The 17799-nt window shown below is 40.2% G+C and overlaps 1 protein-coding gene across 2 annotated transcripts in view; it reads right to left on the bottom strand.

The window, feature by feature from the left end:
- The window catches only part of lepr (leptin receptor), a 56209-nt gene that overhangs the window by 4965 nt on the left and 33445 nt on the right, over positions 1–17799 (bottom strand). The window contains exons 6-17 of one of the 2 annotated variants that reach the window (XM_033622224.2): positions 14623–14752; positions 13885–14072; positions 11482–11630; positions 10221–10362; positions 7181–7341; positions 6934–7033; positions 6526–6625; positions 3140–3354; positions 2573–2727; positions 2036–2189; positions 1776–1858; positions 1477–1693 (exon numbers count right to left, since the gene is read on the bottom strand). In XM_033622224.2, coding sequence (XP_033478115.2) covers positions 1477–1693; positions 1776–1858; positions 2036–2189; positions 2573–2727; positions 3140–3354; positions 6526–6625; positions 6934–7033; positions 7181–7341; positions 10221–10362; positions 11482–11630; positions 13885–14072; positions 14623–14752 — 1794 coding nt within the window. Of the gene's footprint in view, positions 1–1476; positions 1697–1775; positions 1859–2035; positions 2190–2572; positions 2728–3139; positions 3355–6525; positions 6626–6933; positions 7034–7180; positions 7342–10220; positions 10363–11481; positions 11631–13884; positions 14073–14622; positions 14753–17799 lie in introns of both variants that reach the window. The other variant, XM_033622223.2, reaches the window with a different exon arrangement.

The following is a 17799-nucleotide window of genomic DNA, read 5'->3' on the forward strand; positions in this document are numbered from 1 at the left end:
GGAGTGCTGGTAATAGTGTTTACTACACTACAGCTAATGGCAGCAGGGCCTCAATCAGCACTTTCATGGGCTCGCCAGAGACACGTGTTTTATGTGTCATGCCCTAATGGATGGCTGTTCATGCTCCTGGCTTTAACTTACATTTTTTTGTAATGTGTTATAAGGCCATGGTGCTAGTGCCAAATTGTTTTATACTAAAAAACTGCGGCCTGACTAATGCTTTTCGAGAATTTTTTTTTTGTGTGTGTGTGTGTGAAAAGCAAAATGAAAAAACAAGGTTCGGTTTTGATGACTTTTTTAGTTTTGCCATCTTTTACATAGTTTGAAAGAAAAACATTACGGGAAACCACCTTGTTATTTCCTTTCCAGTACATGTGCACCTGCATATCTCGGTGAAGCACTGACCATGAATCTGATCTAATCTCACTTCTGTAACCTGAACTTTCATAACGCAATAATACTGCGAGCCCTTTTGATCTCAGCTACAGTTTTCATATCTTTACTGGAACATAACAGCATGTTGCACAATACAAATCAAACTGGCTGATTTTTCTTCTGGCTGCTTGAATCTTTATGTCATCATCTAATTGAGCTGTATTAATTTATTTATGACTTAAGATAAATCCTCTGGTGTTTTGAAGGTGAAATCTTTTTAAGTGTAACAGAAACTCTACATTATTTTATAATTACATTTCTATTTGATTCTTATTCTGTAGCATATTGTCTGCTGAGTTAGCTATTGCCTGTGTCTGTCACTCATTTGTATCTTTGCCATGCCATGTCCAGATGTCCAAAAATATGAAAAAGAAAGTGAAATATGTCAACTCCATAGCCCAAGGTGGTGGTTTAATAGTCCAAAATGATCAGCAGCTTAGAGAAGCTGCAAGAACTCACATTTGCAAAGCTGGAACCAAAAATGTTTTTGCTTAACAAATGCCTTGAATTATGATTTTTAGGGGCGTCGGTGGCTTAGTGGTAGAGCAGGCGCCCCATGTACAAGGCTGTTGCCGCAGCGGTCCGGGTTCGAGTCCAGCCTGTAGCCCTTTGCTGCATGTCATCCCCCCTCTCTCTCCCCCTTCACACTTAACTGTCCTGTCCATTAAAGGCAAAAAATGCTTTGTATGTTCATAGCCCACAAACCTGCTGTCCTCCCCTTTACTGCCTTAGCTATCCTTCAGACTTCAGGCCACAGAATAAGAGAGAGGCTGTAAGATGACTGCAGATGTGGACATTGCTACATATAGTAACTGCCCTGTTGCTCCAACAGTGAAATTATTTGTTTCAAATATCCTGCAATGCTAATGTGATACTGAGCATAGCAAACAGAGCAGCCCCACACTGGTGAGAGGGCAAACTAACAATTAACTCTCATGTCCTTACAGAATAGAGTCAGAGTATGCGTTGGAGAGAATATGATTAATACTCCCTCTTAGTTCAAGAAAAATTTCAATGAAACTTATTTTTCAGCTCACTCACGTTTGGGCTGTCTCTCTAGCGTCATGTTGAAGTTGTTAGCGGAGCTCCCCAGATTATTGTAGGCCTCCACCGTCACAGTTTGGGGCACCTGGTTCCACTCAAAGCTGAAGGAGGATGCCAGCTCAATCTGCTCCCTCATCACAGAGCCACTCAATGCCTGGTACTGCACTATAAATCCATCTATGCAGTAAGACCGTGCTGACAGTTGGAGATGATGCTGCTGCAAAAAAGCAAGAAAGCATTTTTAATGTTGTGTCTTAGTCATAATCCTGAAGATGTTTATATTTTAGTTCATGTACCTCAAACAGCAAAGTGACATTTGTCTGGTTTCTGTATGGATCATCTTGAAGGACTCTCCAGAAATCGGGGCCTCGCTCAGGAGCTGAGGGGGGAGACCGACAATTACATCACATGCCACCTTTTACCTTTGGTTTTACCTGTGGTATGATGTGTGTGGTGGTGTGGGCTGTTTCCCATTAGAGCTAAAATCAAAAGGTCAGGTGTGATTAAAAAGGTTACATTAGACATGAAGAGTGAAAGTAAAGGTGTTCTGCTGTACCTCTGCTGTTCTGAGGTGTGGAGTAGACCGAATCGCTCCATTCGCTCCAATGGCCGGTGCCGCTGGTGTGCATGCAGCGTACTTGTACAACATACACCCGGCACATGTCCGGCACTAAGACCTCCGCCCATGGCACCCGCACTGGACTCTGGATCTGAGGGCATGACATTTTATTTTGAGCATTTTAGATAAAGGAAATAAAAAAAAACTCTGCCTCCACTTTATCCAAACAAAGAGAGGAAAGTATTTCCTCATCTTTCTCATCATATTGGTAGCATGCATCCAATTTCCTAGATAATTCAATCAGATGAATATGGTTTTGTACCAGCTCGTTACAGGTCAGGTCAAACTGACCAGCTGAGTCCATTTTCAGAGCATCCTCTGTCATTTAAGCAGATATGAGACTTATTTACCAGCTGTGTCCCAGACCTGAGTGACTTCTAATATGTTTGTTCTGAAGAGATAAACATCCTTCTTACCGCAGGAGGAACATTTTGGAAGATAATTGGATGCAAACAGTCAAACAAACTAGCTTACCTTCCACTCCGGCTGGGCTCTCACAGCGGAGGGTGAGTGGTACCGAAACTGACACTGGAGCCCTTCGACTGGCAGAGACGGAGGCTCCCACGAGATCAGCAGGACCCCGCTGCTTCTGCTCACTGCCTTTACATTAGTGGGTGAGTGGGGTTTCACTGCAGGGGAGACGGCATGAAGGAACAGAGTTTGTTTGGTGCAGAACATCAGGTCATGCTGTTTTCAGTTCTTCTGGGATCAATTAATCACTAAATCCTCAATATTTAAACGTTCTCTTCATGCAACTCTTTCTCTGTGAATATTTAATGTTGCAATGGTTTCTTTTGAAGTTCAGTATAACCACTTGCTCTAAAAACTGCTGTCTGATTTATAAAAATACAAAAAAAATCCAGATATTCAAGAGTTTCTGGGTTATATCTCGATTTAACAGGAGGTATTTCCACATGCTATTTCATTTCAAAAACACATAAAATTATCATAACTCCCATGACATAATGTTATGGCGGGAGGAGTGTCATCTCAGCGTGTTATTATTGTGATATTTTCCACACACGAACCCATCTTGCTCACCATGATCGATGGGGGACAGGTAGATGGGTTTAGACCTGATGGGGCCCAGTCGGGACGGGACCTCCAGCCACAGCTTGTAGCAGTTCATCCTCAGGGGCTGGATGGTACAGGTTTTCTGCTTGGATCGGACCTGCAGGCACGAGGGCCCCATCTCCCCCACTTTCTCCCCCGCTCGCTCCCTCTCCTCCATCACGTCGCACTGCAGGTCAGCCCACCTGTCATGAAAATATAATAATGGTCACTTTATCCTGCTGTATAGGCCTTTTCTTTACCTTCATACAAATGTGGTGATTTACTTGCAGAGTATTTTTATTCCACAACATTTACTTGATAAGATTTAGAATATTAATACAAAATAAAAACAACAAACAGGTGATATATTGTGATAGATTACTGTACTCTCACTTTTTATAATCCTTTACCTTTGGTATTTCAATCAATCAATCAATCAATTTCATTTATAAAGCCCAATATCACAAATCACAATTTGCCTCACAGGGCTTTACAGCATACGACATCCCTCTGTCCTTAGGACCCTCACAGCGGATAAGGAAAAACTCCCCAAAAAAACCCTTTAACGGGGAAAAAAAACGGTAGAAACCTCAGGAAGAGCAACTGAGGAGGGATCCCTCTTCCAGGACGGACAGACGAGCAATACATGTATTCAAAGTACAAGATTTGAATACACAACACTACTGATAAATATATTAAGATAAAGGATAATTCCAATTTCTTAAAACTTTAGAACATAATTTTGAACATAATTTATATTGGTTATAATAATATTCTCTTCACCAAAGTAATTGAAACTTGATGCAATGATGTCACACGAGGCAACAAACAAGTGGTCAGATGATCATAAAGTCTGTAAACAAGCCAACAGTTAGGTCAAATTACCAAAACTACTGAATTTGGAGACAAAATTGGAAGTGACGGCACCCAAAATGTCTGTAATAATCACTTCTTGCACAGACAAAACAAAACTACAACCTGTATGGTGTGTTGAAGTTTAACCAGGAAGTCGATCTGTAATTGTATTGATGACCGTTTGAATGGGCATATCTCATGCCCCGTATGTCGTAGAGACATAAAACTTTGCACAGAGATGCCTCTCCTCATCAGGAACAAATTTGCCTCAAGAACCCATAACTTCCAGTTATATAGATTTTCCGCCATTTTGAATTTTTTGAAAAACACTTACAATCGATCTCTTCCTAGGAAGTTTGACCGATCTGCATGAAACTCGGTGAACATAATCTAGGGACCAATATCTGAAGTTCCCTCTTGGCAAAAGTTGGAAAACTTACTAAAACTGAGCTTCTATAAGGCAATGAATATTGCGGAGGGCGTGGCTCATCACATAAAGGTGTATGACATCTCAAGGGTTTCACCGATCACCATGCAACTTTGTAGGCATATGACCACACATAATCTGAGGAGACCCCTCCATTATTGACCCCATCAAACAAAATGGGGGCGCTAGAGAGCTAATTTCTTATCTAGGCCTAACCGCCATATGGATTTTTACTAAGCTTGGTAGATATGTAGAACAGGACGCCTCAAGGTGACTGGAGAAATTTAATTCTAACTGGCAACTGGGTGGCGCTATAACAACAGAAAAATGCTTAAAAATGGCTAAAATAAGACTGATCGCTGTGGCTCCCCCTGTGGCCCAATGTTTTGTATGACTAAGTCATGGTATGGTTTGCTGTACATAATCACAGAAACTGTCAGTTCCTCTACCATCAGTCATTCTACCAGTGCGCCCCACTTTTAAGTCAATACAACATATAAACACTTTAACTATCTGCCTTTCAACGTGCTACCTCAACTACTAATGTACAGTTTTAACCCACTAACTATCCCACTATTGGTAATGGTACTACTGTACTTTCAATAAAGCAATCGTACTATCACATTCACAAAAATTCTGTCTGAATACATTGCTCTACTTAATGGGTTCAGTTGACTATTTAATCTGCAATTTCCTATGACCTGTATCCCAAACACACACCATGTGAAACTGTACGTGGGCAACTGTGCACTCAATGGGTATGGACTAGTTATTTTATATTGTCTGTTATATATTGCCTCGTGTTACGCAACAATCCTGTTGCATAAATATTGTTTACTACGCAAAGGCAACTTCTCTGTATTTCTTGTCTGCACCTTAGAAGTAGCCCCCACAATTTCGTTGTATATGTAGCATCCTTTGTTCTTGTGCAATGACAATAAAGGCTTTCTATTCTATTCTACTCTATTATAAACAAATGGTGAGTGCACACCCTTACGTGCCCCTATGCAGTGCTCCTCTGTTAAGCCAACTCCCAAGTCTTCCTCTCAGGCAGATTTCAGAAACTCTTGGGATATATCTAATTGATACAGAGACATACAGTTATAGATATATGATATAATCCTGCTCAACGAAGGATCAATAGAAAACATAGGTTCCATCTGGGTGCTATCAGGTGCACTGGTAAAGGTATTTTGTATTTGTATTGGATCTAATATAGTTATGAATGTGTAGAAATGGAAAGAAATGGGTTTGAGCAGGATTTAATAAATTGCAAAGTTATTCAAAAGATGGAAAAGTGTCATTAATGTAAAGATCTTTCATTTTTATTATGTCTTCATTAGTCCTAAATTGAAAGGAGCTACCTAATAGAGAGGGACATAAATGGTGGTTTGCACATAGACGAGCCAGGAAAGAATTCCCATGCTATCCAAAATGCAGTGTTATTTTAGTCCAGATTTTAAGGGACTGTTTTACCACAGAATCTGAGTTAGCAAATCCCAATGGTATGGGAAGGGAAGAGAATAACAGTGCACTAGGGGATGCAGGAAAGTCAGACATATTTTAGTGATATTGCTACATTCCCAGATCTCAGCAATTACATGTTTTGTTATTGATTGTTATAGAACAAGTTGTAATAAACCAGAATAACACATACAATTCAAATTTCCGTCACTTAAATATACAGTGATGTATTTTTTCAATCTCTATTTAAAAGATTGAGAATTACAGGAAAAGTTAAAAAAAAGTAAGTGTTGCGCAAGAGAGTTATGAAACAAACATTACGTCATTCTGTCAGTCCTCTTTGTTGTTGTGGTTTTTAAAGTGTAGAGACTTTCTTTTGCTGCGAGGACACAAGTCTCAGTGACATTGACCTATTGTTCACTGGTGACATAAACTTCCTGCTATCACTTCACACGACTATTTCCAGGGTTTCTAAATGTGCTCTCTGGGACACTGTGCACAGTCACTTCCAGGTCTTTAGCACATTGAGCTCTGAGGTTTCATTAACAATACCGCAGCTTGAACAAACATCCTAAAGCACTTCACTAAAAAGGAGACGGCTACTGTAAAATGTAAATTGTGGCTTTACCTGGATCTGAATTTGAGTCTTGTCCACTGTGTGCTCTTCCAGCTGCAGGTCATCGCGTCGATGTCACCGTTGGTTTCGCATGTTATATCTATGGAAGCTCCTGAGACATGCAGGGAGAAAAGCTCACATTAGGTCACCGTGACAAACTTCAACTGAGATGACCTCAGTGCACTGGGATTATTTTGGTTCACGTTGCTGTGCAGTCACATGTCGCCACTCTCTTTCCTGTCTTTGTCCACTGTGGTGGAACGCTATCACAAGAAAAGAGACTTCCAGTAACTTTAAAACATCCGTGGTGAAATAATGATGTTTGAATTTGACTCCAGAAGTCCATGTCTTGAAGGTAAATACAAGATGTCTGATGATAGTTTGTTTCTGTCTGTTCTATTTAGGTGCAACAAAGCTCACCTTGTACATAGATCTGGCTGTACGGGATGGTCCACTCCTGAGTGCACTGCAGGAGGTCGTACATCCGAGACTCTGAAGGACGCACTGTGATCTGGCTGACCTTAGTTGGAAAAGGAAAATCTTCTCAGTTATTAACACAGAACGTACTTTTCTAAAAATACACAAGAAAGTCATTCAGTTTATTGTTGGAAATGTTCCCAGAAACATACAAAGAGTCTGGAAGGAGAGTTTCTAATTTTTTTCTTACCCACTGGTTAACCGGGTGATACTGGCTGCTATGAAGCCGCTGTTGGAAGTTGCGCATCCACATGGCCGTGCTGGCGTTGATGCTGTGGTCATTGAACACACAATATACCGTGACGTTGTCCCCCGGCCGTGCCACCACTTTCTCAGGGATGTAGCTCACCGCTGCAAACACAAGAAACATCATAATATGGTTTAATATTTTTAAAAATGTATGAGTTTTCTCATTAATTTTCATAGAAATCCCATGTTTTTTTATACAAAGCACACTCCAGGAATGACAACACAATAGAGATAAAACAAAGACCCTCAGTTGAACAAATGCCTGACTCATTCCTGAACTCTGGCAGTTCTTTTTTTTCTTTTTTAAAAAAGGGCAAAAAACTTTTTCAGGGATTTTGAAAACTTTTTTTGTTTGGGACATGGTCTGACATGAGACAAGAGTGAAGGTGTGAGGGCTGTCAAGTAACCACCTCCACAGATGCAGCCAACAGTAACATCTGCGTGTAGACAAAAGAAAAACAAAAGAAATGTGACTCATGAGCAAAACAGGTGAAGAGCTAAACAAAGAATCATTTGTATTTATCATCATCATTTGTATTTTACAGCTCATGTACTTAAAAAACTTTCCAAAAGTCCTTTATTAACTTTGCTGTTTGAGAAGGACGTCCTGTCGTCATTTGATTTGCAATAAAGTTAAGTTTTTGTGAGATGACTCAGAGTTGTTTAGTCTCACAAACTTTTAACCCCATGACACACAGACACGTTTTTGCTCCAGGATCAAGTTTCCACATGTGTTACAGAGTAGAGGAGCAACTCTGTGTACAAAGCATGACAAACAAATGCATGCATACATAATATAGTTAAAAGCAGGCATGCACACAGACATCTATCGGGAGCACAAAGTGCTGCCAGACACTGGACACAAATGGCCTGTTGTGTTGTTCAAAGCTGATTTAATTAGCAGTCTGATGTTGCACAGCACAAACTTACAACCAGGTGACGTGAGCTACTTATTGCCTCTGGGCTAAAAGGATTATTTAGGGTGTGCGAACAAATCTTGTTCTCATTTCTCAGCTCTTAGTTTCATTATTTTAAAACCATGTTCATCTCTCTGAACAGATGTGCTGCATGTGAAATGTTCCTTTTTTTCCAAGCCATTGAATTAAAGGTCGTTGTCAAGGCTAGTGAGCAGATACAAATCATGCAGTATGACACAGTCTATTGACATAGACCACACTGGAATGAGGTCTTTATTAATAGCTAATGAGCTGGACTCAATTTAATAGCTAAGCATCAACATAAATCTACCTGTGAGATAATGAGGTCAGTTGTTTGAATCTATTAGAGGCAGAGATGAGAGCTCAATGGCTGCCACCAGGGCTAGCAGGCCACCAGGTTTAGCATGTCAGCCAGCCAAGATCATGTATAAAAGTAAAATTATGTATCTCATTGCCTGATTTTTGGGCCATCAAATACCCAAATTACCTCTTAGCACAGCTCAGATATTGCGGTGCGGAAACACACAATAAAAAAAATACAATCAAACAATTAAGTTTTGAAACATTAGCAGTGATTTTAAAGTAATATTCCTTTTGGGTTTGTTTTCAGATTTGTGCTGTGTTGTTTTTTTTTATTAAAAAACTAAATGGAAAAGAAAAGGGGGAAATTAGCTCTTCTGTAATTGTTACACATTCCACTTGGCTGTTTTGTCAGTTACATAAATTGGAAACAAAAGTACATCTCAGAGCAGCCAATTCTCAATATTTAAAGTGCTCGTTTAGTTTGAGCTGATTGGTATTCATTTGCTCAGTGATACTACCAAAACCCATCAAAAATTGTTATCGCAATAACCACTGTTGTGGCTCATGTTAAAACTTTAACCTTGTCATGGCGCTAGAGAAAGGAGAAGTTCACTAAGATGTTTCACTCTGGACCAAAGTGGTAGACTGACAGATATTGCCATCTGCTGAGCCACGATCACAGCCAAAAACATTATTTCTACATCAGTTAGGTTCTGGTAAATCCAATAAACCCCCTGCAGTTCTTCAAAGAATCCAGAGAGTCATTGACCCCCTGTAGAAAACCACAAGGATTTTCAAACAATTCCTCAAAAGCTAACAGACCAGGGTTGTACTGTACATTTCATTTTGTTTGGACAAAGTGACAAAAGAACAAAATAGAATCACTGCCTCGCAGCTGTATGCCTCCGCAAACTGGTCGAGTTGCAGTTATAGTTCACATCCATGTCTGTCAAGACTCACATGTGGTTATGACAGTAGACAATACTTCAAATATGGATGTTGCTGCAAAAAAGCTACATGTTCTAAGACATGGACGTTCCACACACATCTTCCATCCAGCAGCAAGAAAGATCTATACAATCATCAGTTTCAAGTTGGACACCCAAGATTAGTGTCACTGATTCATTATCTGACCAAATGTGAGTTATGACGTTGAATAATGGCAAGAAAAGTGTTTTTGCAGAACATTATGATGTCACAGGGAAGTTGACCTTTGACCTTTTGGATATAAAATGTCATCATGTCATCTAATCCATTTATGTGAATATTGTCAGTTCATACTGGAGTCCAAGTGGACGTTTGTGCCAAATTTGAGGAAATTCCCTCACAGCCTTCTTGAGATATCACATTCACAAGAATGAGACAGATGCAAGGTCACTGTGACCTTGACCTTTGACCTCCAGCTTCTACTCAGTTCATGCTGGAGTCCTAGTGGACGTTTGTGCAAAAATTTGAAGAAATTCTGTCGAGGTGTTCTTGAGATATCACGTTCACAAGACTGAGATGGACAATGTCATCTTAACCTTTGACCTTCAACCACCAAAATAGAATCAGACTAGAGTCCAAGTGGATGTTTGTGCCAAATATTGAGAAATTCCCTCAATGCACTAAAGATTTTCCGTTCATGAGAATAGGACAAACAACCCGAAAACACATATGTATGTATGTATGTATGTATGTCTTTTGCATTACTCTAATTATCTGTCTGTATATAAACAGTCAGAAGGGAATGGTTCTTACTGTCCAGGTAGATGTGGTAAGGTTCGCTCCAGTCGCTCCACACTGGTGGGTTTTCCAGGCCGGAGCAGCGAACCTGGATGGTGTAGTTCAGTCTGGGCTTCAGCTCCAGAGGCAACCGGGGCTCTTCAGGTGCAGACACCACCTGGAGATAGCAGAGAGGATAAACATACACATGAGCACGTACACCAAACTGACTTCAGGATAGCTGGGGCGTGTTGCATGTGAGAATGATGACTAAATCAAATCCGTCATCACAACATAACTGTGGTTGCTGTTTAGTGTGTCGTCGACTGTAACTTTTACCAAACACACAACCAGGCTACAGATATGACTGGAAAGGGTGTGTTGACACCTGCAGCTTCTGGCCATTTTCCATGAAAGCATTTTTTATTATTTATCATATGACTGTTTTATACATAAGCCCAAAGCTCCATTCCCCTAAATTAATGTAAAACATATTAAAAGACACCATACAGTATTTATCTGCCCTTAAGATTCTTATACAAAATGTCTAAAGTCTGACCCCTGGATGAATCACGGAGCTTCTGATGCGCTGTCGAACGCTGAATGCACTGTTGAATGCTAAGTACACCGTATGAGGCCATTAAAATCCAACTGACTGTGAGCAAGTCGCACTGAATAAACACAATGTCTTGTCAGTGGAAATTTGTGCAGCATAAAAGCTGCATAGCTACAGCAAAGGGCAAATACAGTAACTTTAACTGTGACTCACTCACAGCATGACTTGTGTTTCTCTATAAAAACCTACTATAAGTGATTTAACGCCTGACGGTATGTTTTCACTTCTTCCTTTGATGCATATTTTGCACCTGACGTCAAGGCTGCCTTTGTAATCTGTAATTAGTATTTCGTGTTTGAAACCAAATGTATGTGTATTGTTAAAAATAGATTGGGAGATTGTTGCACCACTTTCTAATAAGGCACCCTTTATTAAGGGGTTATGAATCGTAACCAGTGTTCCGATTACTAGTTGCCCTGCTAAAAATGTATAAGCATGTAATTATTTTACTTACTTCATCAAAATAATATAACTAGGGATATTTTACAACCTGGAAGCCAAATGTTCTTATTAATAGCTTGTAAGTGACCTATAACCACTGATGAGGACATTGGAGTTTACAAACCCTTTCTAAAAGATACCTTTTTATAAAGTGGTACCGATACATTTCCTGTTGATGCAGTGGCAAACTCTCACAAGGCATCACTTTTTAGGTAACGTCATATCAATGCTTCGTGTCACCTGCCACTGTGGATGAGTAGTGTTAGAAGAGTATCGGACTTCGTATCTCAGCGGACCGGTATCAGAGTCTGACGTGTCGTCCCATTGTAAAATCAGGTCGGCCTCAATGGTCTGATTATGTAACAGGTTGACTGGAGGACTTGGTTTCACTGCAGAAGAAGAACACAAACAGAAGTACATGTTTACAGAAGAATTACAGCAGTATATTGCTAATCATAACTTTGATCCTGTTTTAATATTAACAGCGTTAACATTTGAACAAAGGTTACTAAATCCTATGGATCATTACAATAATGTCATCCAATTAGAGGATATTTTTGCCACATGGCTCATAAAATTACTACATCTGGTTTTGCATCTGTAAGGATTTTAAAGATCGCGGCGTAGCCTTAAGGTCACCTTACTACTGGGTAAGTGATCTATCAATCAATCACATCATGAGTTAATGAAAAATATTGACAGAATATGATTCAACTTCTCTGCTTGGCATAAACTGTAGATTCACTTCGCCTTTTCGGCCTTTACATGTATATGAAGCTTATGCTCTTAAATGTCAGCTAATAACGAGGGGTTTGGAAATCATTTATGAACATGTAGCTGGGAACCATTAATATCCTGTGAATCACGCAGCACATTGAGTTTAATATTTGGACTCAATGATCATTTCTGGATGGATTTCTGAGGCGTAGGCTCAGACTTATATACACTGGAGTGAGACAGACGAAATAATGACAAATAAAGAAAGAGATAATTGAGTCTCATAAAACCACAAAGATGCCTACTGGGAGAGGAGAGCTTACGCAGCCAAATGAGTAACAGCTCAGTAATTTATTTTCCAGACTGTTCCCACTCTCTCAGGAGAAAGACCGGCCTTATCATTTCCTACCAAAGGGATCATTTAAACATGTTGAGGAGACAGTGACACAATAGACTGTTCAGCTCAAGTGCCCTTCAACAGAACAGATCTCAATGGTGGTTTATAGTACAGGTGACATTTTTACAGTCATAACCTAATCGTAATTCATAGTGCTGAATACACTGCACTATTACTAGTGCTAAAAATCTGGACATACAAACAACATGGCTGAATGAGAGTTCTTCTAGGGTACCAAACATGCAGGCCACAGCTGACATTCATTCATTCTTTCATTTTCTGTGACCGCTTATCCTCTTGGGGGTCGCAGGGGGATTGGAGCCTATCCCAGGTGACATTGGGCAAGAGATGAGGTACACCCTGGACAGGTCGCCAGACTATCGCAGGGCTGACAGCTTCACACCTACGGCCAGTTTAGAGTCACCAATTAATCTGCATGTCTTTGGACTGTGGGAGGAAGCCGGAGTACCTGGAGAAAACCCACATGACATGGGGAGAACATGCAAACTCTGCACAGAAGGGTTCCCGCACCCCGGGTTCGAACCAGGAACCCTCTTGCTGTGAGGCAACAATGCACCACAGGTTGGATTTTCACAGAACAGAAAATACGACATCTTTGTTTTAAAAGAAGAGTAAAGGCTTCACTAATGACACAGTAACCTAGACGCGATGAAGAGGAGCAAACTGAAGAGTGAAGAACTTGACACATAACACACTGGTACTGCTCAGTCTCTGTTCTGCTCTGTCAGTTTAACCCAAAAGGTCTGGTTGAGAAAACACAGCATGGAAAGTCCTCCTTTATCACTGTGGAGATCTCACAGCTTGAACATGGTTGCATACACACAGATACACACAGTACCATGGCCCAGCTGCGCTCAGCTATTCCAGTCACGTCTGCCAATCACAACTGAATAAATCTCCTCCTTATCTGTCCAGATTCAACACTTTGAAGCTGGACGCTGGAAAACTGTGGCATTTTAAACATTGATGAGCCCAGCATTACTTTCATACATGGCTGAATGTATTCACTAATGCTGGTAATTGAGTGACTTGCTGGAAACTTGCTTTTTATACTGTAAAACTGTGCATCCTTCTTCTCCGAAGAAAGTAACAGACAAGAGAGAGCTTGTCCTAACATAGAAAACATTTCCCAAGGGCTTTGAAATAACTACTCGCAAGATTCTTAATAATTCTTCACAGACATTAAACTGATAAGGTCAAGTTTTAGGTTGCCAGGTTGTGAGTTTGATAAGGCTGTTATTTACAACTTAATATAATTTATGCCTTACTACAATTACAAACTCATCTCTCAGTGAGTTGGCACCAATCGGCTATATCTGATATCTGATTTACAGATAAGTGACTTACTAGTATACAGTTTTGTCTGTCCTCGCTGAAGGTGCAACAGTTTGGGAGGACAACTACTTCAGTCCTCATACTTTACTACTAAGTTCACAGTCTGTAGTGGAAACACATATCTCTGAATTCCTCTATAACAGTTTCTTCCCAACTAATACAAAACAACTTACCAGGTTGGGCAGGAATCCTGAGTAAAACTGGTGGGGCAACGGCGTCTGAGATGCTAACGGTTACCCCGGTAACAAAGCTTGTCTTGGTGTCAAGAGCGACCGAACACATGAAGGAATCCTTCGCTTCACAGACAACAGGATTATCAGGGGCAGCGTTCCCATCGTCCACCTCTGCGTCTTTCTGGGACCTAGGAAATGGGTATATGGAAATTGAATATGATATCTGCATTCAAAAAACAGAATCAATACTTAGTGTCCCTGAACGACCAAAATAATACGACCTTATCCTCATTAGCATGAATGATAAATCTATGAACATAATTCCATGCCAACTGCCAAACTTTATCTACTGATGAAGACTGTACGAGACAACTAAAAGCTCCAGAACAGAACAGACCTTAAGGGGAAACAATTTTTTGAAATTGTGTTTGCATTTACAGTAAATATTTCAGAAGAGTGTACAACATGTACGAGCTGCACAACGTCTGGTATGTTTTATCAAGTGTGTGTCAGATCAGTGGTGAATTGGTCTCTGTATCCCACCACAATAAATGCCTGGGGCCTGTGTTATATCACGTAGCGCCCCCCTATGTAAATAATGTAAATACACATACTTAACCCCCTGCTGAGCAGTCGGGAAAGGTTCGGATCAGGCAAAATACACACACACACACACAAACACACACACACACACACACAAATGCATACACAGTCAGGACGGGAAAGTGTCATACTCACAACAGACGCTGTAAGCTGACTGCCATGAGACCAGCATCCAGCGTGGTTGATGGTTGACTGTGAGACTGAAGATCACATGTTAAGTTCTCCCAGTTCTCATCAATTCTGCACAGTATGTCCAAGCAGGTGCCTGACAAGAAATCAAAATTGCATGTTAGTGGCACAATCAGCGGCATCTCAACACGTCATTTACAACAAATGACCGTGACCTTTAAATGAAGGCTTACGAGAACATGGCCTAGCTTCATATTCTGAGAACTAAGCCTCTACTATGAAATGAAACTTAGAGAAATATTATAGCTGCAAGCAGTAATATGGTGGTAAGGTAATATGGCTGGAAATGTAGTCATGAAGGGCAAAAAAAAAAAGGCACAGCAGCGCTTCAAGTTAAATGCTATTGTCAGCATGCTAACATGCTCACAATGATGATTCTAACATGCTAATGTTTAGCAGTTTTAATGTTTACCATATTCACCGTCTTAGTGTAGTGTGTTAGCATGCTAACATTTGCTAACTAGCACTAATTACATGATAAAGCTGAGGATGATGGGAATGTCACCAGGTCTGCAGGCAATTAGTCATAAACCACAGTATGTGACAAATGAAACTAGAATTACACCTTGTGATTGTATGTCTCCACAAACCAGTCAAGTTGCGGTTTCAGTTTACATCCATGTCTGTCTGTTGACAATGCACCTGGTATGGATGTTGCTGCAAATAAGCTTCATATTCTAAAACATGGATGCTTCACACACATCTTCAACCCAACAGCACAGAAGATCTATACAATCACTGCAGTTTCAAGGTGGATACCCAAGATTAGTGTCACCAATTCAGTATCTGACCAAATGTCTCCTCTTCTGTTCCTGAGCTACAGTGTTAAATAATGGCCAGAAAAGTGTTTATGCAAAACATTATGATGTCACAATGAAGTTGACCTTTGACCTTTTGGATATAAAATGTCATCACATCATTTCATTCTATTGGACATTTGTGAGAAATTTTGTCACAATGAGTGTAAATATTCTTGCATTTTGGCCCCAAACATGTTTTGTGAGGTCACAGTGACCTTGACCTTTGACTTTTGATCACCAAAATCTGATCAGTTTATACAAGCTGACATTTGTGCCAAATTTAAAGAAATTTCCTCAAGGTGTTCTTGAGATATGGCCTTTGCGATAATGAGACAGATGAGGTCACAGTGATCTTGACCATTGAACTTTGCCCTGTGAAATCTAATCAGTTCATTGTTGAGTCCAATTTGAAGAAATTCCCTCAAAGCATTCTAAGGTTTTGCGTTCACAAGAATAGGATGGATAGACAGATGTACAACTTAAAAACATTATGCCTCCTGCGTAGGAGCATAAAAATTGATCTGATAATGGGGCTAAAGGGAAAAAAATATTAGCTTAAGGTCACCAAAGTTATTACACTTCAATCTGAGTGTGTCTGTGTCTGTACCAAATTTCATAGCAATCCATTCAATAGTAATTAAGATATTTTAGTTTGGACCAATGTTGTTAACTAATAGATCAACACTGCCATTCAAAGTCCAAATGAAATCACATTTAGTCATGCCTTCGTGCAACTGTCTGAAGTGTCAGTGTTTTATTGACTGCAGCTAGAATGCTGCCAGAGTGACGGTGTTACACCTTAGGGAACAAGACACAAAGCTGTAACCTTCATGTCATAGGTGTGGTGTCGGTGGTATTAAAGAGTAAGGATTGCACCTGCATATAACTCAGGGGTGCCCAAACTTTTTTGAACAATGGCCAGATCAGATAATGGGAAAATGCCTGAGGACCATTTGCTTCTCCCATCATATGGGTTATTGCTTCATCTTTCAGTGAAAGCGGCCAAGTCTGCACTGTGGCCACGTCTGCTCCCTAGCAGGAAATGTTTGCTGTAGGGTAACTGTTTGTTTACTTATTTACTGACTGTTTATCAAAACTAGCTTTTTAAAATTAGCTATTTATATGTGATATGAAATGTATTTCAGTTGAATAAAATGTATAACTACAACATGTCCTCTGTCTGCCACACAAAAAAGAAAAAAATGTTGTATATATAAAGTTTAACATTTAGTATTTATGTCCGACATTGTTGCATATTATACTCATCCACAGCAGGATTAATTCTGGCCTAATAATACTAATAGCGTCATTAATACTCAAGTGTTTCTTTGTTCAGTCTCAGGCTTCTGCAGTTGTTAGCCCACACTTGTCTTGAAGACATTTTTGGTGCTGAAAGCAACAAAAGGTGCACACAAAAATAATTATGACTAACAAGCAAACACACGAATGAGCAAAATGACTAAGGACCTTGAAGGTAAATCAAAATTCTGACTGTCAAAACACCTCATGAATCTGTCAGGAGACACAGCGTAGGCCCTAAACTCCTATGCTACATCATTGCTTAGAGACAAAGCTGGAAGGTCTCCGTTAATTACCATTGATTTGGATGCGTCACAGCCCCTCACAGATCGATGAATACAAACAAATCTCCTCACCTCCCTCATGTCTCAATATTGCCTCACCTCCATCTTCACCTCCACACTGGCAATATAAGGAGAGCATTTTATAATTATGACTCACTTGAAGTGGCTCTTTGCTCCTAAACTCAACCATCTTTGTACATTCTCTTCTTGCTCGAGAGGAGTGCTGCTTAACGATTTCCTGGTTAAGTAGAAAAGGTAAGAAACACCTGGCTTGATTCTGTTGTGCTGAGAGAAGGGAATCCCAGTGAACAAGACTACTGTCTTGTTAAGTGGCAGCAGAAGGCTCACACGATCACCCACTGTGATGAGAAGCAAATAAGGGTGCCAGCACAAAGGCCATTAAAGTGTAATGAGCCTGTCAGGCTCATCTTTAGAGGCGTCTCTATCACTGACAAGTGACCACACTGCAGGGAGAATCACGTGGCTCTGTCCTGCTGTTTGCTCTGATGAGCAGTAGCCACTTCATATAGCTACCCTGTTGCTACTCAGGAAAACAAGTATAAATGTTTTCTTGTAAACACACGGTTGTGTTTGTCCTGTACATCTTGTCTGAAGCATTGAATAGCATGAAGTGTCAGTGTAGTAGAGCACAAACAAAACAAGGATCATACAAACATTGTTTTGTGGTGGCGCTAGTGGTCAAATTTTACACAGGATACCTTTAAATTGTAGGAAACACC

This window comes from Epinephelus lanceolatus, chromosome 6 (genome assembly GCF_041903045.1).
Source record: "Epinephelus lanceolatus isolate andai-2023 chromosome 6, ASM4190304v1, whole genome shotgun sequence".
In the NCBI taxonomy this organism is placed as follows: domain Eukaryota; kingdom Metazoa; phylum Chordata; class Actinopteri; order Perciformes; family Serranidae; genus Epinephelus; species Epinephelus lanceolatus.